The sequence below is a fragment of the Corvus kubaryi genome, unplaced genomic scaffold (genome assembly GCF_017639235.1).
Source record: "Corvus kubaryi isolate FWS band 111438036 unplaced genomic scaffold, C.kubaryi_AGA036_p1.0 37398, whole genome shotgun sequence".
Lineage (NCBI taxonomy): Eukaryota > Metazoa > Chordata > Aves > Passeriformes > Corvidae > Corvus > Corvus kubaryi.
The window spans coordinates 49,514,577-49,538,732 of NW_024581137.1; the positions used below are offsets into that span (position 1 = coordinate 49,514,577).

Sequence of the window (24,156 nt, forward strand, 5' to 3'; positions counted from 1 at the left end):
TAAAAATATATTAAATATTCTTTTGCACAACGATTCTAGATGGCTGCTCACTTCAGTGCAGGCTGCAAAGAAGAACCACAACTGCAGTTACATAAGTAGCTCTGGCACTCACAGGTATCAGATCAACTGAATGCCAGACAACATTTCAGAAAGAGCCTGCATTTAAAAGTGACTAAGTGCTATATATTTGAGTAGTATTGATATTTCTCTTGCCTTCCCTCCCAGAACAGTTGCTTCAAATTTGCTTAAAAGAAAAAGGTGAATTTAATGCCAGCAGAAGTCCCAAACTGTTCCAGCACTCCTCAAGTTTTCAAAATCCAGACTCTCATATGCTCCTCTTACCCAAAATAAGATGTATTAAATGTCAGTCTGTTCATTTTTGTATTTCACATTTTAAATGATTAGTAATGTCTATGAATCATTTAGTAATGTGGACGTTACAGTGCTTACCCACAAACCTACATGACTCATCCAGAGGACCAGATTTTGGCCTTTAGGCAGACTTCTAGAAAAGGTGGACTGCTGACTTGTAAGTTGTATGTGTTATTCACACATTTAATAAAAAACCACTGGTATCTAATCACATACCCATGACTAGTTCCTTTCTTCCATTTTCCAGTTTCTTCGGCAATGGAGTAAAAATTCTATCATTTTCTGCAGTAATTGCTCTTTGAATTTCTTCAATTTCTGATGTTCTGGAAAATGGAATCTCTCTCTGCTTTTCTCCTGCATCTCTTTCTTCACTGCTTTTGTCTTCATCATCTTCAAAATCATCTTCATAGTCCTTTGAAAGTAACAAACTTTCAATACTTAGTAAACAGGGACTATAGATACCTTTTTCAAGAACTTTTACAGAAATTATAAAACAGTGCCAAAGTAAAAACCTCATACAGATGGCTATAAATCCTCTGAATAAAAAGCACTCTAAAATAACTGATGGAGAGAAAATGGCATCTCTTGATTGTGCAGTAATTTTAATCATGAGAAGATAATCTCATTGTTGTTCTACAGTGCCCAAAATAGTTTTTTAATTTAATGTCCTAAAGTAGATACTATATGTTTCGGTGAATTATGTGTTCTTTAAAAAGATAAAATAACAGTGTTCAGTGGCATAAATGCTTCAGGGATGTATAAAGTTGCTTATTTGGCAGTTTTAATTCAAGCTGTCCTTTAATGGCAGGCTCACATTTACTGAACTACCACACTCCCTGTCCATGCCTAAGGGTCAAACTTTAATAAATTCACTAAACTAAGACAATCCATGTCATGATAAAATAATCACCTAACACACATGATATGAATAAGTCTTAAATATGCTTATTTCTCTTCACTGAGTGGCAAAGGGCCACTACAATGACCAGGTCAACAGTGGAAATCATCACTCCTGACATGAGTGGAGATGAATTCTACCCTCACTGAACAAAGATGATTCTAGTTCAGCTCACAATGAAAGCACATCCAATGCACTCTTGTATCCTAATAACTTTAAAGGAGACAAAAGAGAGCTATAAAACAGGGAGTTCAATTAAACAAATTAGTGAAGTGAATGCTGTGTGTCTATACCTTTTTCCTATGATATTTTTGCAATGATAAACAAACAGGCTTTTAAAAGTTTTTTTATCTGAAATTATTAGCTATGATTATTTAATCATTTTTCACAGAAAGTCATTTAAGTAATTGAAATTGAAAGTCATTTAAGTAATTGAAATCCAGAAAGGTAGAGAAAGACTTTTGTGAACACTTCAACTCAAAACCAAAAGTTCCCAACCTCTGATGAAAACTAACTAAATACGTAGCAGAGAGTTTCTACATAACATTTTAATTACTCACTGTCTACTGTTAGACAAGTTAAGGTCACAGTCACCAAAAAAATAAATAAAAACCATGTAACATCCTGTTTATTTCTATGAACAAAGTTATTCTCTATTTTGATGCTTAAGAATTACTTCAGACAGACAACTGTATACTTTCACTTACTTCAAAGTCATCTTCATAATCTGGTGAAAAATCATCAAGTCCTGTGTCTGGATTAGATATGTGTGCATCTTTCATTTCCTAAATGAGAAAAATAAATGAAGCTGTTAAATAATCTTACCAAAAAAATCTCTTACCTGCCAAATCTTAGAATAAAATAGATTTGTTGTTCTCAGCTATTTCTACATTTTCAAGCAAATATACAGCATATAGTTTATACAGGTAAATAAAAATGTATTATCAAGTGATAATTACTGAAACCAATAGTACAGGAAGAAAACCAGAACTCAACCTTATCTTGGGAACACCAACTATTTTTCTACCAGTATTTTTACTGGAAAAGACATAAAACCAGCTGTGTTGCCTATCATTTCAGTGATGGTGTAACAACAAAATAAGACTGCTCTACCCTTTTGAGGACTAGACAAAATTATCCCTAACCTACATTACACTGGGGGACTCAATCTGCTAATAAAATATTGCAAAGGTTGAAACCAAGGAAGTTGTCATAAATAAATGGCATTATTTTAATCAAATTAAAAATTTAGAGAAAGGAAATTTTTTTGAAGTTATTGCTGGGATATCGTAAGTCTTATTCCATGTAAAAAGAGGATTCAATGTTAGCAAAATTATTTACATATAAAAATTATCTTATTATCCTGTTGTATCCACGTCTCTGCTTTCCTGGTTTCAACATTTGTACTATTTTATTAACAGATTGAGTCCCCCAGTATAACTTAGGTTGTGAGAAATTTCTCTAATTTGTTCTGCCTGCAAGGTCGCAGGTACTCAGCAGTGACTAATTCATGTAGTATAATTCACAGAATTTTTTAAAAAATCCTTATTACTATTAGTCAGACACCTTTAGTAATACATTCACAACGATGAGTCGTTATTAGCTATCAGGCTACTTTGGCATCTTTATTACCTTACTATGATCACCTCAGAAAATGCCTACAGAGCTGTCAGCTTTATTAATAACACAAATGTTTACAACCTTGCATCTGTTACACATGCAGTTTTTACACACTAAAAACCTCCACCTGTCAGTAGTTGTGTGGGTTCCTACTTTAAAGAATTTATAGAGAAAATATATATATTGTCAATGCAAAGCAGGATTACGAAGTCATGCTGGAATACCTGGAAGGCATTTGGAGCAACAAATACACCAAAAAAATCAACAGCATAAAATGCAAAACCCTGGAATTTGATTTAATTCTCCCTGTTGAGTCAGGTCTTAAGCAGGGATTTCACCCTCCTAGGTTGCCTCCTACTGCCAATGAAGACAGAGAAGATAATGGAAACAGAAACCAAATATAAAAGGACTGAATTGCCTATTTCTCTCCACAAACTACAAACGAAATTTAGGTCCTCACCACAGACAATTCACACTTAAAGATGAGCTGAATCAAACAGTTGAAAATATCACAAAACTTTTGAAAATTTTTATGGTAGAGTTTGGCCGTATCTGCACAGACTGTTGCAAATAAACCCAAGTCTATACAACTTCAGCATCAGGCTGAAAATTTGGCTCTATCTGCACCTGTCCATTTAAAAACAGAAAAATAACTTAAATAATTTCAAAATTTTAAAATAATTTTCTCTTCCTTAGTTTTACCTCTTGTCTTGTGTCTGTCTCCTCTTTTTCAACGAGTTTTCCTTTATCTTTTACAGTCCTATACAAAAAGAGAACGGTTTTATTGGTTAACTTGTAAAAAAGCAGTTCCGCTTCAGTTTTGTTTTCTGGGGATTTTGTTTTGTTTTAGAAAAAAAAAAACAACCTTTTTTCCTGAAAAGGAAAAAACAGTTGGAAATTTCCAATTAACTGAAATATTTCTACAAGTATTTTTATAGATCTCTATGATACAAAAGGGTAACGAAACAACCAAGTGATTAACCAGCAAAAAATTCAGAAACTTTGTCCAAATTTAACACCTCTAATTGCATCAAAAGTCAAGAAATAGTAGTGAGGAAAAAAAATTATTAAACCCACACATTTATTACTTGTATTAATATCCACAGCAAACCAGAGATCAAGATCAGGTTGGTGCAATATGCTCAAAAGCTATAAATCAAAGACTGATTTCAAACCTGTTTTTTCATTCAGAGGTCTTATTCATGAGGACAATACAATCAGAGTCAGAGAGCAGGAGCAAATGAACAACAAGCTGTGCTCCTTAATAATCTATTTGATTATTTTATAAATAGAAAGTATCAGACCTCAAGAAGAAAATATTTTTACTTCTTAATTGAGTATTTGTATATACTGCCATTGGGACTAATAAACATACGACAAGGCAACAATAAAAATTAAAATTTGGCTGGATCCTGCTGTAACAAATCAAGAATGATTCAACATTAACAGTGCTTGAAGCTGAACCAGGGTTTCAGAACATCCCACTGAACCATACTGCCTTCCCTGCCATTCAGGAATGGCTGAACACTCTTCCCCAGCTATGCACAAACAGTGACTCAGCCACAACCTCAGCAGCAACAGCTTCAAAACATTGCCTGCATATTCAGCACTGCTGACACAGCATAAGAGAGTCCTGTGTAGTTCATCATGTAACTTACATGTGTCCACATGACTGCATAGTGAATTTCCAGGTAGCAAAATACAGCATTTCTGTCTCCCAAACTAAGTGCCCAGATTAATATATATGTAAGTTTACAAGGACTGCAAAATATCTCTTGCTATTAGGTGTAGAAAAATAATTAGTGGAATACAAATATATACATTTTTATCTGAATCACTTTAGAGGCAACACACAGACTTTTTTTTTTAATTGCTATTGTATTGGGCCTATGAAAAAAAAATTATATTAACCCCAGATATGTGAGATTAAGAATTTATGCTTATTGGTTTGGTGGTGACTGAATATTAGTAGACACCATCTAGTACATAATTATTTCAAATCTCTGAATTTACCTTACAAGCTGATGGCTCATTTCTTCTTGAATTCTCTCATTCTTTTTGTATTCACTGTTCTGTAAAAGAAGTCGCAATATTCATGAGTCAGAAATGCAGGGAGGAAATATGTGTATGAACCTGTATTAGTAGTACTGCTATCAAACAGTAAGAAAGATTACTAATGAGTTGTTCAATTACAGACTATTTTTTATTTCAGTCATTGCTTGTAGGATGTTCTGAAAAACTGACAGGGGCTATGGTCTGACCTTGGAAGGCTGTGGCCAGCCTGTTCCAAAGAAAGAGATTTTAACAGTATGTACTGCAACAACTCACACAAACTGGACCCAGGGACAGACAACAGTCTCAGGCATTTTTAATTCCCAAGAGAGGGACTTGACTCTTAAATTCCGTGTTATGATCATTTGCCTAAGTTTGAAAATGTATTCAATAGGTTAAGATAAAGGTATTTGTCTCTATCCATGAACTTCAGAAAACAGGGACAGAAGCATCAGAGTGTGTGTTCTCTACCTGAGTAAATTTCCAAGGAAGTCAAACCTTGAGCAAGCCCTGATAGACTCCTCTTGTCTGCTGCAGAAAGTCAGTTACAGGAATCACTCATGGAGGGCCCCTACACTGAAGATGACTGGTATTTTCACTAGAAAATATAGTTCTGAAATTTTATTTATATTGTACATCTTCACTCTTTAGGCAGCAGAAGAAACTACCCTAGACCATCTCAACTGTTGTGTGTTCCATACCACATTGGATTTCAGAGCTACATATTACTAGATATTCCCTCTCCCATTCTTGTGGAATGAACACTTAGAAAAATCAGTAAAAAATGACAAAGTTTTGATTAAGTCTCTAGAATATAACATCATGCTCCATATTAGAAACATAAGAGATATTTTGTGGGTTCAGAAATAGAGGCAAACCCCACAAATATAAAGGGTCTATATTCACATACCTACTTACGAGCTGGACAGCTGTGTTCCCTTCATAGACAACATAAAAGTAGCTTCTATTAAAATCGTACTTTTTCCTATAAAGGCAGCCAATAAAATTTAATGGACCTCAAGCCTTATGACAAAGTGTTTGTAAAAATTTCAGAAGTCATAGCAAGAAAGAATTTTATGAATAAAAGAGATTTCTAACATTTAGGCAATTTTTTCGTTTAAGTTTTACAGAAGGAATCAATTCTGAATTAGCATACTTAAATGCAGATGTAGTGTTTTCTTCCACCACTTCAGCCTCAAATTTCAGAAAATGTTTCCTCTAAATTCTAGTATTTTTATCATTCCTAGCTTTAGCGGGGGGGTTCCGAGTGCTGGGGAGACCGGCCAGAGCCACGACACGAACACCGATAGGATTTGAGCATCGTGCTCCCTTTATTGTTCACTTACACCAACTTATACCTACTTTACAAAGATTCACGCCCTATTCCCACGGGACAGCCTCTAAGCGGCGGGGGAGCCGACCAGTGTGTAACTTTGCCCAAGGCTGTTCAAGGCTGCCGGCTGCCAGGTGTCTTGGCAAGCCTGTCTGCAGCCTGAGGCCCCTTCAGGGCTTCTTCCGCAGCAGCCCGGGGTTGCCCAGAGTCTCCTGGGAGATCATATGCCCCTGTTCCACAAGGCATCCCTCTACACGTAGCAACAATGTATCAATGATTGAAGTAAGCGATACGGTAATGTTTTAACAAAACTTACCCTTAGATCATGCTTCTTTCTTTCATTTTCGCTACTTTTTAGAATCTTATTAGCTTCTGCGGCTGGCCCTTCTCTGTCTCCATGGGAAGATTTTTCTTTAGACCTCCTTGATTTATGTTTTTCTTCCTCCTCTTTTCCATAATGTTTATGACTTTTCTCTTTAGAAAGCCTCTCTTTTTCTGTCCCAACAGAAAGTTCTTTTTTTTCTCTGTGTCTTCTTTCTCTCTCTTTATCCAACTCTTGATGTTTCTGTAACTTGTGTACACGTTCACCTTCTTCAACTTTGTAGGCTAAAACTTTCTCAGCTTTCTTTCTTACATCACTATCCTGCAAAGAGGAAAATAATATTAAAGGGTTAAAAAGTTCTCCAAGACTGTTTTATCTTCACAAATCGATCAGTTTTTTACCTTTAAAATGATTGAATTGTAAGCACTTAATCTTTCTGTCACATGGATCTTCCAGCCATTTTTTCTTTATTTCCTATGATAACAAGTTTCAAATTATAACTGCACTTGAGATTCTGGTATTTCTTCTGTGATACTGCACACTTTGCTACAGAAAATTCTTTGGATTAGATGTTCTTCACACAAAAATTTAATTCTTGTTTAGTAGGTGGTCTAAAGCAGGATGTACACTATGAACTACCCTTGTAATAAAGGCATAAATAGCAGATGGAAACATTTGATGTAGCTGTACAAAAATGAAGCACTGTTTGCTATGAAAATTTTATTTCATGTTTACTTAAAAAAAAAAAAGAATTAAATATGTCCTGAGATACGTAGCTGAGATACCTTTTTTTTGTGTTTTGAACACTTGTCAGCACCTTACTACCTATGCATCTCTTGGATTTCTTGGGAGTTGCAGTCTGATCCATTATTCTACAATTTTATCTTACTCAGTTATGGAAACACTTCACTAATTTCCTTTCCTTTACCTTCTGTGCTTTATGTCTTCTTTCTCGCTCTTCAGTTCTTGCTTTCTCCTCCTCTAGAAAACAGATGTATAAATTAGGGAACAAATTTTATAGTACTCAAACTCTGTATAATTAATTCTAGCATCTAGAAAACAGTATTTTAGCAGCATATTTTCTCCAACATAAGAGCTTTCTAAAAAGGAATTCTCTTGAAATTCTCTCTCCAAAGCTGGTTACTCCTTCTTCTCTCCTAACGAATCCATCCAGTCTTGTTTGTGTAATGGTAAGAGTAATGACACATGCTACTGAATTCAGTTATCACCCTGCAAGTGAATGGACCACTCAGTAGACAATGTCTAGGCACTGATCAACAAAACCAGTGGCATCCATCCTCTCTTCAGAGGAAGGGAAACAAGCAACAATTTTTTTTAAAGCATCAAAATAAAAGTAGGTTACCACAACATTCCATAACGACACACATGCCAGCAGGTACTCACACCTGCCTGTTTTATCCTCTCTGCACAGATGGGTGTGCTTTCAGAGTATTCCTATCTAAATATCAAATATTTCCAAGTACAGCAACAACCCAAAGTTACTTACCCAAGCGATGCCTGATTTCTCTTCTTCTGTGATGTTCTGTATCTCTTTCTTCAAATGATTTCAGATTATTTTGTGGATCTATTTGCTTTATCTCATATGTCTTGTATTTTTTGTCTCGTTCTCTACCACTCTCCTTGTCTTTATGTTTTAGTACACTGTGTCTCTCCTCCTCCAAATGTGACTCTTGAACCTTATCTTTGTGTCCCTCCCGGTCTCCTCTTTGGTATTCTTTTTCCCTTTCTCTCTCTCTCCTTTTATCCCTGTCCCTTTCACTGGATTTAAACCTCTCTCTCTCTCTTGTTCTTTCCTTGCTCTTCTCTCTGTCTTTGTGTTCATGTCTGTTAGGGTCTGTATCATGAACAGTCCTATCTCTCTGCAGTTTCTTTTCTCTGTGTTTTTGGTCTTCATTTTGACTATCTGCTAGTGATGCCTGAAACAAAATAAAAAAATCTATCATTGTAATTCAGCAATCTATTTTGATAAGAGTATATTCATGTGAAAAAAAATATTGCTGGATTACTAAATGTGTATTTAATTTCCCAAACCCTATTAAAATGCTGATAGGCTTAATTTGTAAATAGTAACATTATGTCTGTGCTTATTGTAAAAAGAATTAATAAATGGAATAGTAAGATACACAATATAAAACAGGTTTTAAAAAATACAACACAAACCTAATATGAATATCAGTTATATAACTGACTGGAGCCTGAATGCCTATTTGACCAGGGGATAATGTAATTAACCAGTTTAAAAACACATGACAAACATGATAGATGATGAAAATAAATAAAATAGGTAATATACATTGTAGGAAAGTGAATAAGTATACATAAAGCATAGCTGTCACTTGTATTTGGGTGGCCAGAAAATCAGACCCCATTCACTGCTGTGTGATTACTGTAGCAATGTATTATTTCCATTTACCGAATTTAGAAATTACTAGAGTAATCTTATATGACTCATGCAGCTGGAAACAGCTGAGTGGACCAGCCTCTGGATAACCTTGGACTGGTGAGATTCCAGAACAGTCAGTTGCGACAAGGAACTCAGCAGCTACACATTAAAGCTCCGTACCATTTGTATTCAATGACGCAGATTTGAAGTGTCTGGTGCACCAGAAAGTGTTAAAGAGCTACTACAGATCCCACAAAGCAGAGTGGCTTGTAGAACAAACAGTCAATTCTTTATGCTTAAACCACCAATAAATTCTAGTGCTGTAAGGTAACTTAACATCAAGACTAGCAGAAATAAAATAAAACCACCTTAAGATGTTTCCTAAGTTCCTCTGCTTTCCAAGTATCTTCTTTGGTTCTTCTCTAGAACACAAAATGCAGAAGAGACTGAGTAACCAATTTGCAGAGAGAAGTAAATCATTTAACAATCAATCATATTTCTAAGGAAAGGATCAAGGTACACATGGCAAGTATCTCTGAAAGAATAATGCAAACAGCAATTTGATTTAGCTCTAACATCTATTTACAGTAAACTTCATCTGACTGGACCTGGAAGAAGCCTGAAGCTCAGAATACATGTGTAAATTGACCGCACGTTAAATATTTGTATGTAACACTGAAGGTAAAAAGCAAAAAGATAATGAAACTAATCAAAGTACACATGATGATTGTTTCACTAAAGTGCTCCCTAGTAAAATAGGTTATATTTCTTCTATTTTCATTTGCAGAGCTCCTGCACTTGGCTGCTTGATTGCTGTTAAAAAGACTAAATAAAAAAAATCCTATTGTTTGAGATCATTAAGGGAAAGGAGGAATTTTAATCCATTAAGTATTTTAACTAGTTCATTGGAGGATGACGACTATATCCAAAGTGATGTGATCAGGCTACCCTTATTTAGACTTGGCAAAAGCTACTAAAGATTAACAAAATAATCACTGGTAAATATTGTAATGATGAGTTGCACTGGTGGAAGAAAATAAACATATGGTGCCCATTTTTTTTTTTGTTGTTAATTATTTATATGGAAGCAGTATTTTAACAGTATATATATATTTTAAACTACTCTACATGAAAAAAGTCTTGTGTTTTCAAACTTCAATTTTTTAGAAGATTATAGTGGGCTGGTAAATTTCATCTAAAGTCAAGGAGAAATCCCAAGAAGGCAGCATTTGTAACAAAAAGAAAGTGCCCTTTAAGTTTTATTTTCTTCTAATACTTTAAAAATGCAAAAAACCAAAGCATGCATATATTTGCTACTGCAGAAAGTCAGATGAGAAAGTAAAAACAAAGCTGATAATTTTCTTAAGTCAAGCTTTAACAAAGCCTAAGAAATTCAACAGAACTTGTGTGAATGTAACCTGGAAGAAAGGATATGGATGGGAAGAGAGCAGAATGCTGTATTATAGTCTCAAACAATAACCTACTTAAAATCCCTAATATATGATCACGTTTTGGTTTTAGACAATATTTATGTATGCATCAGCAAACAAAGAAAGAATGCTAATGATGCTAAGAGCATAAAATCAGCATAACCAACAGAACACCAGATAAGGCAGTTTCAGGTTTATTTCAAAGCTGAGGCAAAAAGCATGCAGTAAACATTCATATGTGATTCTCTGGCACCCCATAATATGAATCTGCCAGTTTTCTGCAGTCTGCAGTTTTTACCTCCCCACCACAACCAGAACCTGTTATTTTGTGTATGATGATTTTCCACTTAAATCTCTGCTTTTTCAGGAGTATAATAAACAAACAGGAGATATTTTATAAAGGTCTTAATAACATTGAGACCACTGTCCCTCTGCAGCTAAATGTTCATATAAAAGTGTTTAAAACAAACTTTAAAAGGATTTATAGAACTTTCTCACCTGTCTGCTAATTTAGACTACTTATATACTCATTTAAATCCAGATTAAGATTAGTTACTTAAATGACACTGGAGTTTAACTTAATTCATCCACCTGAGAGCATTCAGCTCACATGAAATGACACAGAGTTACTGAACCCAAAAAGTGCTATGAAAAACTTTACCATTTAAGAATCTGTCCTTTAATCTAAAGAAAAAGCAGTCAGTGGAACAAATCTTGTTCCTATAGATAAACTTTGAAAGAGATCAGCACGGGCTTCTTCCCTCACAACTAGAAAGATAAGAAGTTTCCAGAACATACTGTTTTTAAGTAACATAAGAATTCAGTTAAATACAATTCTAAAGAAAAAGAAAAAAAAGAACAGTAAGACAAAATTCTGTCCTTAATTTTTAAGCCAGAGCAAAGTACTTTATTTTTTACATGTAAACATTTATCTTTCTTATTTCCAATATGAGTTGCCAATGTGAGAGCCCACCAATAGGTAGGAGCACGACTGATAGAACAGAGGCAGCAAAAGGGGGGTTCCTCAGTGTGGCTGTTCCTGCCACTGCCTCCGGCTCTTTGGCACTCACAGCGTCACACCTGAAAACTTTTAGATCAAAGTTTAACTTTCCCATCACAACTCACTAGCTCACTGATTTGGCACTTCTACTTTTTCAAGTGAAAATATCACACAGTAATTGATGTTAGCATGCGCATGTGGTTTTGCTTCCTTTATCCTGGAGCTCTACAAACGCTCAATAATTTAACACCTTAATGCAAAAGTTACGTGTGTTCCTGAAGAACTAAAGCCCGACAATTAGCGGTTACGGGAGCATCAATTACTAAACACACTTTTATCTAGAACGTGAAGCAACGGGTATTTCCTTAACCACCTATTCCCTTCAGCAGGAGGATGTGCGGCTGGTACAACCTCATCCCTCTGCGAGAGGGGTAAGGATCGCCTTGCTACGGCTGTTGCGGTGGGGGGGATTCGCTGCCGTGCCGACAAAACAAGGCGACCCGACCGGCCCCAGCAGAGCCGCGGGGGTTCTCGGGGCAGCAGAGGAGACACCGGCGCTGTCCCCCCGCCCCTGCCCCGCTCGCCCGGCCGCTGCCCCTCACCTTGTCCCCCTCCATGGGGCCTGGAGGCCGCGTCCGCCGCCGCGGGCCGGGATCGGGCGCTGCGGGCGGGCCCGCCCCGGCAACCAGGGGCAGCAGCCGCTCGCCGAGCGATGGATGCGCCGGCGCCGCCCGGGTGGCGGCAGGGCCGCGGGAGGGTCGCCGTCCGGCGACAGCGGACAAGGACAGGGGGATCCTGGGGTGCCAACAGGTCAGGGAGGTGATCCTGCCCTTCTCCTCAGCCGTGGTGATGCACATCTGGAGTGCTGTGTTCATTTCTGGGCTCCTCAGTACAGGAGGGACAAGGAGCTCCTGTCGCGGGTCCAGCGGAGGGCAACGAAGTTAATGAAGTGACAGGAGCATATTTTACAAGGAACAGCTGAGGGAGCAGGGCCAGTTTGGCCTTAAGAAGAGACAAGTGACAGGCGTCCTCGTTAATGTGTATAAATATCTATGGGAGGATGCCAAGAGGATGGACCAGGTTCTGCTTGGTGATCCTGAGCAATAGGACAAGAGACACCGTGCAGAAACTGCTGCACAGAAGTTCCACCTGAACGTGAGGAAGAACTTCTTTACTGTGCAGGTGACCGTGCACTGAAACAGATTGTGCAGAGACACTGTGGAGTCTCCCTCACTGGAGATATTCCAGAATCATCTGGACACAATCCCGTGCCATGTGCTCTAGGATGACCCTGCTTGAGCAGGGAGGTTGGACCAGATGACCCACTGATCATATTCTAATTTCAATTACTGTAGTACATCAATCACCTCTTTACTGAAACGAGGTGAGTTGGTGAATTGTGACGGGAAGACCAGATGACCCTTCCAGCCTGACCCATTCTGTGATTCGGAGCTGATGCCCAGCTGGGTTTCCACAGGTGAGAGCTCAGACCCTGTGAGTTGGGGATGGGGCACACATCCCCACAGCCCTCAAGTAGTGTTGTTCTCCTCTTCAGCACCGACCTACTCTAGGTTAAGTGTATAATGAAACCATCCCTCATCATGGCTGACTCACTTGTAATAAAGTTGTGCACAATTACTGCAGGGCAAAAATACTGTGAAAGGGTGCTATGCTTAATCTGCCACTTATCCAGATGCTGGGTAGAGGCAGGTATGAAAAACACTTGTACAAATAAATTAAAATGGTAATAATATTCCCCCAGTGACAAGTACCAGAGCTGATTTCTGCAACAAAGTGCAAGTGGCAGCTCACCAAACACACCTGGAATGAGCTCTATGGTTGCCTGAAGGAAAGGTGTGTGCCATTTCACAGCAAATATTTACAACCCATTAACACGTGCAATTTAAAAGACCAAGTGAAAATTCCTCTGGGTTCTTTTAACTTTGTTCCCTATTTTCAGAGTGTAAAAAAAAGTTAATATGTAACTGCTACTGCTAATATTGATGGTTGTAGAAAACTGACTACTGAGGGGGAAAGAAAGCAAAGGAAGACGCATTTTTGCATTTGAGAAACATTCTTGCCATAGTTCAATGGGAGTTTGTGGCTGACTTCAAAGAGATAAAATTTAACTCCTTATACTTGGCCTTAAATAGTCAATTGACAAGTACGTACAGACCCGTGATACCTTGCCTTGTGTTCATATTTCCAGAATAAATTAAAAATGCTGTAAAAGTTTCCACTGTCCAAACCGTGAAATATTTTCCTCTATCATGTAGCAAAAAAGTAAATCATGCATGCAGTTATGAACAAAAACCCCCATCTTAATATTTTATTTAAAAAACCCAAACCACACACACAAACAAACAAAACACACACACAAAAACCCAAGGAAAAAAGAAAAAGCCCAAACACACCATTAATGTAAGTATGACTCTTAAGGGCTAAATTGCATCCACTAAATATAAACATCTATGGATACTAAAATATTTATAAACCTTCTTATGAATTATTTATCTCGTTTTGGCAGAACAATAATAATCTATAAGCATCTCTTATCGACACAGTCTGAGGGATGAACAGATTGAGAACAGCCCTGCCCAGAAGGACTTGGGGGTGCTGGTGGGTGGGAGGCTGGACATGAGCCAGCCATGGGCACTCCCAGCCCAGAAATCCAGACATGTCCTGGGCTGCATCCAAAGTACTGTGGGCAGCAGGGGAGGGAGGGGATTCTTCTCCTCTGCCCCGCTCTGGTGAGATCCCACCTGCAGATCTGCCTCCAGCTCTGGGGTCCCAGCACAGGAAGGACATAAAACTGTGGGAGCGAGTCCACAGGAGGCCACCAAGGTGCTCAGAGGGATGGGGCACCTCTCCTATGAGGAAAGGCTGAGAGAATTGGGATTGTTCAGCCGGGAGAAGAGAAGGCTTTGGGGTGACATCACTGCAGCCTTCCAGTACCTGAAGGGAGCCTGCAAGAAAGAGAGGGACTTTTTGCAAGAGCATGAGCTAACAGGACACTGGAGAATGGACTAAAAGAGAGTAGATTTAGATTGATTATTGGGTAAAAATTCTTTACTGTGAAGGTGGTAAAGAACTGGAACAGGTTGCCCAGAGAAGCCCCATTCCCTGGAAGTGTTCAAGGCCAGGTTGGATGGAGCTCTGAGCAACCTGGGCTAGTGGAAGATGTCCCTGCCCATGGCAAGAGAGGTGGAACTAGATGATCTTAAAGGTCCCTCCCAACTCAAACTTTGCTATGACTCTATGATTTCATACGTTCTTCCCTGAACAAATAAAAGTGGCCATAAAAGTCATCTTGGATTAACTCAAAGAGCTCTTTAGCCACAGTGGAGACAGTGTTATAAACACATGGAACTAGACATCTGCTTAGGAAGGGTCTCTACAGAAATGCTTTCCTATGTATAGAAACTGAAGGACAAAACAACTTTATAACTGAATTTTATTTCTAACAACAATATAGCAAACACATATAACTAAATAAGTAAATGTGACAGTGATACCAAAAATTGGATAGAAGAAGCAGCTTTTTTTTCAAGTTCTGTTTCTCTTGTCTGCTGTTTAGAACAAGCATATGTATTTACTGCAAAAATATTTTTAAATGTCAGTTTTGGCTGCTAATAGCTTTTTTCTTCTTAGCAGTATGATAGTATACTAGTCAGGCATCTCTAAGACAGGAGAAAAATTCCAGATGCGGGAAAGTGCCACTAGAGGGTTTGGAAAGAACTATTCAAATCTTAAACTGGGGGTTCAAACTGAAGTTTAACTCCTGCATGAGAACACAAGGTAGAATAGCACCTTTGGAATAACAATACTAAAATTTGTGCATTCTTAAATGTTTCCACTGTTGCCTTTCTCTGGTCTTAAAATTAAGAGCCAGACATGGTTAAGGGAAAAAGGGGTTTTTACTTTGGTATTTAATTAAGGATCTTTAAGGTGCACCACTTCGCCAAGGTGGAATGCGCCGAAACGCACACACACGGTAGATCGCGTACACAATTTATAGATTTTGCAAATTAGTATATTTATCAAAGATTTTCTAATGAGAGGCCTGAATGATTAGTGTGATATTTCTCCATCCTGAGGAATATTCCCCTGGATGGGTTTATCTTAGTTTACAGGATGTGTTTTAGAGAGGACCTTGGTTTCTCAGGATAGTGTAGGGCTTTTTGGCTTCCAACTGCAAGGCCTCCAGGACATTTGGTTTCTTGGCATGATGGAATATTACGACTATGCTAAGTTATTTGACTTAAGGAATTACAAGTATGCATGTTAAAAGCACTGAGGATACATAAAATTTATATAAAAGGGTATATAAAAGGTATATAAAAGAAAAGGCAAAAAATCATCATGGCATCACCACCATGTATTAAAATAAACTACAGTGTCTCACCAATGAAGTGGAGAAAATTAATACATCAGTGGTTTGACTGCTTCTATAAAATGTGTGTTAGACTCAAGTGAATACAGGCAATAAAATGACACATATCTGTTATGTAAAGTCAGCACAAAAGGATGTCCCAGATTTTCTTTCCAAGAAAAGTGTTGTAAACAAGGGGTTTGTTTAGCCCTGGGAACTTTTTTACAATTTTAGCTTCTACAGGTTTTTCTCTTGTCTGGCTTGGTACATATATCTCCTTCTCCACCTGCACTGTTATCTGAAAAACAGGAATATAAAATAGCACAGCTTTTTATATTCTGTAGTAATAAACTTCTTTTGTTTGTTTGTTTTTATCTTTGGATGTTCCTCTAAGCCTGTGAAACAATATTGCATTTTTCTTCACCTCTGTGGAATGACACATCACAGTACTATACCAAAAAGTTACTGGAAATATTACCCCTCAGAGGGACAACATGACAACTTTCCACTAGGCTTAGAAGTCATGCCTCTTCTATTATTTAAAAAAAACCCCATACTTTTTTCTTTTTTTTTCTTTTTAATGATGAAAGGAATTTGTTAGGATCTAGACTTTGTAGGGGTTCCTCCCCTCCCCCCCCCCCCCCTTTTTTTTATCAGCAGACATACATAAATGATCTCCTGCAAAGTGTCAAAATGCTTCTCTTAGTCCTCCAGGTTCATAAATAGAAATAGCAAAAATGTGTGTCTTTGTAGTAAAGTTTGTGCCTTTAGTTTTGAACTTGTAAGAATCCCATGGGGGTTAAAAAATGAGACTATAATTACTGTGAAAACTTGTTAAGAAACACATTTTAGTGGAAAGTATTTCTGTCTTCAGGAACAATAAATATTTGAGGATCTTGTCATGAGAGTACAATTTATGCATTCAGTGAAACTGAAGCCAGCCTGGGTGATACCAGGGATCAGACATACATAGTTTTTCTCCAAACAACAGAAGCTCAGGTATGTTAGAGTCTTTTGACTCTTCTTTGTGCTATATATTAGATAATGTGAAGCAGGCAGAAAATATTTGTGGTCTACACTAGATAATCTGGAGCAGGTTGAGACAGCTGGATAACATTAAACACAGAACTAGAGAGTATTCCATCATGAGAATCTATTAGGATAAAATTTCATGTAAATTATATTTGCATTAATAATTCAATTTTTTAAGGATAAAGTTCCTCAGCAAAAATTCTCCGATTTCTATTCAATAAAGATTTCTCTTCAATAGCTAAAAACATCTACAGAGAACCATTAGACTGAAATAATGTTGTTGGGTAAACTAAGGTGTAATACCACACTTTGTCCTTCAGGGAAATAAACCGTTACTGAAAATGGTCACGAAGTAACAATTAAAATTGCTTCCAAAACATGTTTTCTTATGTGAAATACAAAGAAGTCAGGAAAACGGAGGTTTTCTTTTTTTCCACATAAACTGAATTTTCCCAATTTTTCTCATCATCAAAAACGATGTACAAACAAGACCTTTTGGGAAGTTATTCTGAAGAGTAGTGCCAGTATTTACCGGAAAAAAAATCATCATGGCAAACTGATGGTGATGCAAGGTAAAGGTAAACATAGAATGACACAACTTTGCTATGAAAGCTATTGCATTCAAAAGAGCAAAAAGGAGAAGCAAACACATATGGCTAAGAATGGGTATAAAGAAATATTGCAAACAAAACATATTAAAATTCTAATAACACAACAGGCCTAAAAAGGCAGGATGTGAAAAGAATAAATGTTATCTAAATAAAATAAATAGAATCAGCTGTGTAGCTGATACAATTGATTATAGGATACTTAAGGAGAAGTCAGAGCAGTCTCTGGGCCATATGTCTTCAAGAGTTCCTGATGCATAGGAGACTGAATTTGTAAATATTAAAGTATATGATCAGAAATATGTGCACTAACATCCAAGATTCTTGAGCAAATTATTAAACTCTTTATCAACACCAAAATATTAGAATGAACAAATAACTAGTGTTTATCCAGAACATTTTATTAAAAAAAATTATAATGGAGTAACTAGCACTAATTTATGCCTTAGCAGCAGACTTTGTATCTTGATTTTAACAAGACTCTCTTGTCTCTATTACAACAGTGGGTATGCTAATTTCATACCACCCAGTTTCTTCATCAAAATATTGTGTGGGTCCAAGTCAGTTATCTACAGAGGTTCTTAGAAGTCAGCGGTAACCTCTTTATCAGAACTGCCTCTTGATGTTACAGATAAACATTATCAAATTCATGCTACAAGATCTTGCTTCTGTTTTCCTATTTGACTGGCACATTATCACCCACTTTTAGTTCTGATTAATCAAACTTCCACATAGATTAATGAATTACTCTGCTCAGAATCAGTGCTAGGCTGCCTGGTCTACACTTATATGTTTGTCATTCTAAATGCTCCTACAAGATTAATTTTTATTTCCTGTTGTGTTTCTCCATTGTATTAAATTTGACTGTATGGGGTACTCCTCTAAATTCTATATTCAGCTGATTTTCAAAATACATGCTGGACATATATGAGAGCAGAATAATATGTACCATATGGTAAAGTGTTACTTGCCAAATATCACATTAATTCAATCACTTTTTTTTTCTTTCATTTTTAATTTTCATTTTAGTTTGTGGTACAGTTGTATTCTGATGCAGATACTGTGAGGCCAGATGGGGAAATAAAATGGACAATGGAGTCCAAGGCTGAGAACAAAAGACTTGAAAAAATGAGAGAATATTAATAGTGTTGGATGTAATGGAGGAAGCCAGCATACAATATGTCCATTTGTAGTAGGTGTTACTGAAACTCAGGAGTGATGAGTCCACATTAAAGTCACATTATAAGCAGAGTAAGTAATAAGAAGAGGAATTCAATAGATGCAAAAAATCACCCAGATTTACTGTAGTTAATTTCACTGGTGTCCAAAGGGGTCACAGCATCATACTTGATATCCTCAGTTTAAGGTCACAGAATTTTCTAGGGTTTCATTCTGCTCTTCAGTTCCCTCATGGTTAGAGCCTGTAGGTGTTTTGAGTTCTCTAGAAGGCCTAAAGTAAATTGTTATTTGAAAGCTTGGATTGCCACCTAGTAGTAAATCACTGATTTTGTTACTTCTTTTTTTATTATTTGGTTCTTCTGAATTTTCATCCTTAGTAACCTAATACACAGATGGGAAACATACACTGTCAATGGTAAAGAGGAAGTACAGAAGAGCAGCATGAGTCTATGGCCAGAAAATGTTTTAGCTTAAAGTGGTCCATTGAGTCTGATGGCAGGCATGGAGGGATTTTGGAAAGAAGAGAAAACAGAACACCACATTCAGTTGTCAAAATACAGATTCTTTTTCCAATTCTGCTGTGCAGCACGAAGCAAACAACTTTCCCTTTGATGCCATTGCCTTTTCAACTTTCTCTGGATAATTGAGATGAGGTTACTTTCACTTCTTAATAAAGTGAAGCTTATACAGCTTTCCTATTTGTCCATTTGTGTGTGTTTTCATAACTTTTCAGACTATGGGCTAAAGTCATTCTCCCCTCATCCCTGCCTGCAAATATTAAGTCTCAAAGTCCTACACATTGTGTGAACATTGGCATTTGAAGAGAGGAGAAAGAACCCTCATTCCCACTAAGTGAAAAGTCAGCTATTTAAAGCCAAAAGAAAAAAACCCCGAACTCGTGGTAAATGCTGAGTTTTATCAGTGAGTGTGTACCAGCAAGCTGATAAGGACAGAGCTAAGGACAAGCAACAGCTGCCTCTTACGAAACTGGTGGCTACATTATTTGAAAAGATAAAGGAATGATAGGAGGAATGATGTGGGAACCAGGTGTTAAAGGGATATAGGACACAAACCTGTTGTAAAATCAGTTTTTTTCAGTTTAACAAATCCCGAAACAGTGGGTGCCATCCTCGGTACTCGTGTGGGTTAACAAGATGACAGAGGAGGCAGCTTTATGTGAGCAAAGCTTCAGGAAGCACCTGTTGTAACTAAGACGCGGAGTGACCAGCGTCTGGTTCCTCTGAGGCATTGATCAGTCTCTCCTTTAATAATACCCATCAACAAGGAACAAAGAGAGACAGGAAGGCTGTTATCGAAGGGCGTGAACAGGTAGAAACCATACAACCGCATACGTGACTGAAGAGAATGGGAGACGGTGTGGTTTGCCCATGAGGAAGTGCACACACGCCTTGGCACGCTCGTCCTGCTCCTGCCACCCACCAAGAGCCCTTTCCTCGCGGTGCCCCCCAGAGCCGCGCTCCTCTTCCCGCATTCCCGGAGGCCGCGCAGTGATGGCCGTGGCCCCGAGCGCAGCCGGGCGGGGGACCCGAGCGGACGCGGGTCCCGGCGGCGGTGCGAACCCGCGCTTGCCGGGCAGGCCTGCGAGGGAGGGATGAGCGAGCAGCGGAGGGGAGGGGAAGAGGCTGCCCGGGGCGGGGGAGGTGGCGGGCAGAGGCGTTCGTGCGGCGGCCGGGCGCCAATAGCGGCGGCCGGGCCGAGCCGCCTCCTCCGGGCGGCAGCGGCGGTCGGAGCTGGGCCGGCCAAGCCCGGAAGCGGCAGCGGGTGGTGCCGGAGCGCGGTGAGCGGGGCCGGGCGCGGGATGCGAGGAGGCGCTGCCGCCACCGCCCTGCCCCCTGCCCGCTCGCCGCCAGCGCCCCAGGAGGAGGAGCAGCGGGAGGAGCGGCAGCAGCAGTAGGAGCCGCCGCTGCGGTAGCATGAGCGGGGTAGGCGCTAAGCAGCCCCCCGGCGCGGGGTCCGCCGCGGATCCCGCTGCGGAGAACGCGGCGGCTGCGGACCCTGTGCCGGAGTCGCCTCCACCGCTGCTGAGCGTGGACGTGACGGGCTTGGTGTCGCAGTTTGCGAGGAGCTTCGTGCTGATCTTCCCCGTGTATGTGCTGGGCTACCTGGGGCTGAGCTTCAGCTGGGTGCTCATCGCCCTGTGCGGGCTCTTCTGGATCCGCAGGCACCGCGGCGGCAAGAGCTCCCGCCTGGGCCGGGCGCTCGCCTTCCTGGAGGACGAGGAGGAGGCGGTGCGGCTCAGCGTCTCCTCCGCGGATCTGCCTGCGTGGGTGAGTGGCCAACACCCTTCGGCGCTGCCGGGAGCACCCGCGCCCGGCGGGCCGGGGCCTGTTACCTCCCCGGGACCTGCGTGACACCCTCCCCCGCGGCGGTGCCCCCCGCCCCGGCACGCGGGGCTGCGCCACAGGCCGGAGGCCGGAGCCCCAGAGCCGGCCTGGCGGGAGGGGTGAGGGCATTGCATCTCCCGCGTCCCATAGCTGCCTGTCCCGGTTCGCCAGCCTCTTCTGAGACGGTGTTCAGCGGCGGGAGCGGGCGGGCAGGGTGTCCCTTGCCTCTCTCTCTCCCTCCGCCGGGGTGGCCTGTCCCTGTCCCCGCCGCCCGCTCTGCTACGCCCGCGGCGCTGGCGGCGGTGACAGCCTGAGCCTGCCGTGGCCAGGGTTTACCCTCGCAGAAATAAACTTTACTGCAGCGTTTGGGTTTCTTTCCCCTCAGGTGCCAGTGACGCGCACGGCTTTGCTCTAGCACGGTCTCTCTACAGAACGCGGATGTCGTGGCTTGGGCCGTTCCTTAAAAAGTTGAGATGAGAGGGAAAAACAATCGGGCTCTTAACGTTGTTAGGGTTTTCAGTGAAGTGTTACCAAATGGGGGTGAAACAGAAGTGAGGTGGTGTTTCTGAGTGGTTCCAGGGCTGTGACATGAGGGCTAAGGTACAGGGGCTGTGGTGGCTTTATTTGTAGATTGATGTGGAGTTTTTAAAATGCTTTCTCCAAATCTTCCTTTGAAAGTTTCAGGCTTTCTAATAAGTCTTCATAACTAACGTTGCTTACTTTTTTTAGCTGAAATCCAGCTTCAAAGTTGAACACCTTTTCTTTGTAATTTCTCCTTAGGAGGATTAATGATGTTTTTGATGCAGCTGCCAGCTGCTAGTGCCAGTACCAGTGTGCATCCAGGCCTCCCTGTGCTCTGCTCTTCCCCTGTGATGGGCTGTGCAGAGCTTGCTGCTCTCTTAGTACCTGTACTTGAAGTCTTGAGGGTTTCTGCTGATTCTTTCCGTGCGATTCCTTTATTGACTACTCTCTGCTCCTGACCTATAGTCACTCACATCTCTCCTAGGGACTCTTTGCAGTGACTGTGCATCCAGCAGTACGGAGATGATAAAGAGTCCATGTAGCCGTTTTCATGTAATCAGATTGCAATACCTGATGTGACCTGTTCTAGCTCTACTAAGGAAATTATAGGAGAGAATAGAGTGGGTAGGTGTGAGACAGGAGTCTTTTACTCCTCTTTTATTCTATCTTTTGCCAAAGTTCTGGTGGAAGATCATAACAAAAATGAGTACAGTGTACAGGAAATATTAAATGGTTTTACCTCTTGAAGCAGAGATGATGCAGTAAATAGCTCTTACAGTACTTGTGTGTTGTGTTTGGTTTGTCCTGTAATCACACAGCAATATAATGGAGGTATTCTGACTTGATGCATTTAAAATGAATTAATTGAAGCGAGATTTGTAGTGGAGAGTTGTATATAGTAACAATCTGCTGGTAACTAAGCCGTAGATATTCAGGCTTAGTGCTATGGGTTTGAAGTTTCAATTTGTTACCTTTGATAAAATGGCCATTAATTTCTGTGTGGAGTTGTCCAAATAACTAAAGATTTAGAAAGGGGCCTTCTGACTGAGGTCAGAAGCAAAAAAATCAAGTGCTGGCTGCAAGTACCTGCATATATCCTACGGCATCGTGAGAAAGCAACTGATCAATATGCAAGGTTTTCCAAAAGTGTGTGTTCTTCTCACACACCAGTTGGCAGATGGATGTAGATTTTTTTGTTATTTTTTTCTCCCTCTTTATCCATATTCTTAAATTTTAGCAGTCTTGGTTCTTTCAGCTGATGTATTTGCTATGTTCTGGAAGCATCATTCTTTCAAATAAAAGTAGCGTCCGGAATAAATGTAATCTGGAAAACAGAAGACTTCTGAAAACTGAAGGCCCACTTAAATCAAAAGTGGTCTTCATTGTCTGCTGTCATAGTCCTTAACGTTTATATGAGTCTTAATACTGCTTCTGTAGTGTGTCTGTTTGAAATAAGAGCTGCTGGATGGAACCTGACTTCTCTAATAGGGATCAGCTTTATCCATCTCAGTGTGAACTCCAAACTGAAGTATTTTCCCTTGGTTTCTGATCATGGAAATAAACTTTAAATTACTTGAGTAGGACAGTGGTGTGTTTTAAATATAGGAAACTTTGTTCTCTTCTGGGACTGAAACTGAGGTGTAATAAACTATTTTTCAACTAAATTATGTGGTATCTCAGAGATTTATATGACGTGGTGTTTTTCTGTGCCCGTGATTGGAGAAGGGCTTTAGCTTTGTGTGTTAGATATGACTCCCTTTCCCCCACACACCTTGGTATCATCTGTTGCTTTAGTGGTTCATATTATGTACTCAGTAATACTGTACTGAGTTATTTATTTTTAAGAAAGCGATTATTTCAGGAGAATGTTTTTCTGCTGGCAGTATTAGATTTGCTTCTTCCATAAGCTGGTGGTTACAGAGCAGGAATATTCTATACTGTGCATGTAAAGTGAATTAATTCAGCATGAATAGAAGTTACGTTACTTAAAATGTAAACACAGAATTAACTGCAAAAAAGTATGCGCTGAAAAATACTGTGTTTACTGTCTTAAAAAAATAAGATCTGTCTTCATAGACTTGTCGACATGTAGTTATAGCTCTGCTGCATATTTGAAAGATGTCATGGATTATATGGGGTGGGATGGAGCAGAGGTTTAAATTATTTTCCAAATAATTTAAAACTAGGCAGCAGAACTTACAATGAGAAAGAACTGGAGATCAAAATGGTCTTTATTTAAAGACATTTTAAGACATGAAAAGGTCTTTAGATAAAGACATTTCCCCTTTATTTGCAGCATTTTTATGCACTAGTTGTATTTTATACTGGAATGAATGTAATTTAGAAACAAAAATATATAAGGAAAGTGGCAGTTTAAGTATCACTACATAGAGGAGCAAAGGTAGGAAACCAGGACTCTTAAGTCTTTAAAGGCCAGGTATCATGTTACCTTTTACTTTAAAAATGGTAATGGAATTTAATAATCTAAGGCGTATAACAAATTTACTTTGTTCTTTCTCAGATAAGCTGAAAAAGTTGATCTAATTTTTCCATTTTAGGGGTGGTTCTTGTTGCTTAGTGCCACTTTCATGACTTGACAACATAGCATGTTCAACATGTTTTTTGATTAGTGAAACTTTGACTCCTGTTTTCCTGAATATACAGATA

The 24,156-nt window shown here is 39.5% G+C and overlaps 2 protein-coding genes and 1 long non-coding RNA gene across 6 annotated transcripts in view; 2 read left to right on the forward strand and 1 right to left on the reverse strand.

Annotated features, from left to right (window-relative positions):
• DYNC2I1 (dynein 2 intermediate chain 1) overlaps window positions 1–12,304 on the reverse strand; it is a 29,217-nt gene extending 16,913 nt beyond the window's left edge. Inside the window, exons 1-9 of the mRNA XM_042043561.1 lie at window positions 12,034–12,304; window positions 9,370–9,423; window positions 8,105–8,534; window positions 7,526–7,578; window positions 6,592–6,918; window positions 4,904–4,962; window positions 3,593–3,650; window positions 1,978–2,055; window positions 589–784 (exon numbers count right to left, since the gene is read on the reverse strand). Of these exons, the coding sequence (XP_041899495.1) occupies window positions 589–784; window positions 1,978–2,055; window positions 3,593–3,650; window positions 4,904–4,962; window positions 6,592–6,918; window positions 7,526–7,578; window positions 8,105–8,534; window positions 9,370–9,423; window positions 12,034–12,288 (1,510 nt within the window). The 5' untranslated portion in view covers window positions 12,289–12,304. The remainder of the gene's footprint in view (window positions 1–588; window positions 785–1,977; window positions 2,056–3,592; window positions 3,651–4,903; window positions 4,963–6,591; window positions 6,919–7,525; window positions 7,579–8,104; window positions 8,535–9,369; window positions 9,424–12,033) is intronic.
• Window positions 6,297–12,025, forward strand: LOC121671591. Of its 2 annotated transcripts, none has more exons than XR_006018550.1 (3): window positions 6,297–6,557; window positions 9,590–9,640; window positions 11,818–12,025. It is a non-coding gene; the product is annotated as an uncharacterized LOC121671591 (long non-coding RNA). The 2 variants fall into 2 exon arrangements; XR_006018551.1 differs by lacking the exon at window positions 11,818–12,025 and adding an exon at window positions 9,789–10,681.
• Window positions 12,305–20,424: 8,120 nt separating the features above from the next.
• ESYT2 (extended synaptotagmin 2) overlaps window positions 20,425–24,156 on the forward strand; it is an 82,844-nt gene continuing 79,112 nt past the window's right edge. For all 3 annotated transcript variants that reach the window (XM_042042759.1, XM_042042760.1, XM_042042762.1), the window contains exon 1: window positions 20,425–20,910. In XM_042042759.1, coding sequence (XP_041898693.1) covers window positions 20,557–20,910 — 354 coding nt within the window. In that variant the 5' untranslated portion in view covers window positions 20,425–20,556. The remainder of the gene's footprint in view (window positions 20,911–24,156) is intronic.